The sequence below is a fragment of the Haliaeetus leucocephalus genome, unplaced genomic scaffold (assembly GCF_000737465.1).
Source record: "Haliaeetus leucocephalus isolate CR32 unplaced genomic scaffold, Haliaeetus_leucocephalus-4.0 Scaffold238, whole genome shotgun sequence".
NCBI classification, from domain to species: Eukaryota; Metazoa; Chordata; class Aves; order Accipitriformes; family Accipitridae; genus Haliaeetus; species Haliaeetus leucocephalus.
Genome location: NW_010972674.1, coordinates 228,981 through 229,444, shown reverse-complemented (window position 1 = coordinate 229,444; position 464 = coordinate 228,981). Strand labels below are relative to the sequence as shown.

Sequence of the window (464 nt, the reverse complement as noted above, 5' to 3'; positions counted from 1 at the left end):
TGGGCGGGTAGGGTGTGAGCGGCGGCCGCACGTTTATTGAGGGCGAGGCGGCCGGCGGCGGGAAGCGGCCCCGGCGGCAGCCAGCCGGTGTACCGGCGGAGCGTGGCCGTCACTCCTTGAACTTCCACTCCTGGCGGCACATGGGGCAGTGCTGCTGGACCTGCTGCGAGTTCAGCCACTTGAGGATGCAGTGCATGTGGAAGCAGTGCGAGCACTGGCCCCACACCAGCGGGCAGTCGTCACCGGGCACCTTGCCTGCGGCACGGGCAGACCGTCAGCCCGGGGTCGGGGCGGGGGGTCCGGAGCCCCCGGGGCCGCCCCGCCCCGCCGCACTCACAGTCGGGGCAGCAGCCGTTGAAGGCCATCCGGCAGATGCCGCAGTTCTCGTCGTTGGCCACCCACAGCCAGGAGGCGACGCCATGCCAGCTCCGTACCCGCACCCGCATCGCCCGCCGCGCCGCGCC

General features: G+C 73.1%; 1 protein-coding gene across 1 annotated transcript; it reads right to left on the bottom strand.

Moving 5' to 3' along the window:
* Window positions 1-58: 58 nt before the first annotated feature.
* ANAPC11 (anaphase promoting complex subunit 11) lies at window positions 59-458 on the bottom strand. Its single transcript, XM_010568100.1, has 2 exons — window positions 338-458; window positions 59-255 (listed from the first exon to the last, which is right to left on the bottom strand). The coding sequence occupies exons 1-2, from the start codon at window positions 444-446 to the stop codon at window positions 110-112; spliced, it is 255 nt and encodes an 84-aa protein (XP_010566402.1). The 5' UTR covers window positions 447-458; the 3' UTR covers window positions 59-109.
* Between the last annotated feature and the right edge of the window lie 6 nt (window positions 459-464).

Bases quoted from the DNA above. Each gene is read 5' to 3' on its own strand.
- ANAPC11 (XM_010568100.1), bottom strand. From the start codon at position 446: ATGCGGGTGCGGGTACGGAGCTGGCATGGCGTCGCCTCCTGGCTGTGG. The intron at 256-337 runs GTGAGTGCGGCG...CCCGTGCCGCAG, and splicing joins CAACGGCTGCTGCCCCGACT to GCAAGGTGCCCGGTGACGAC.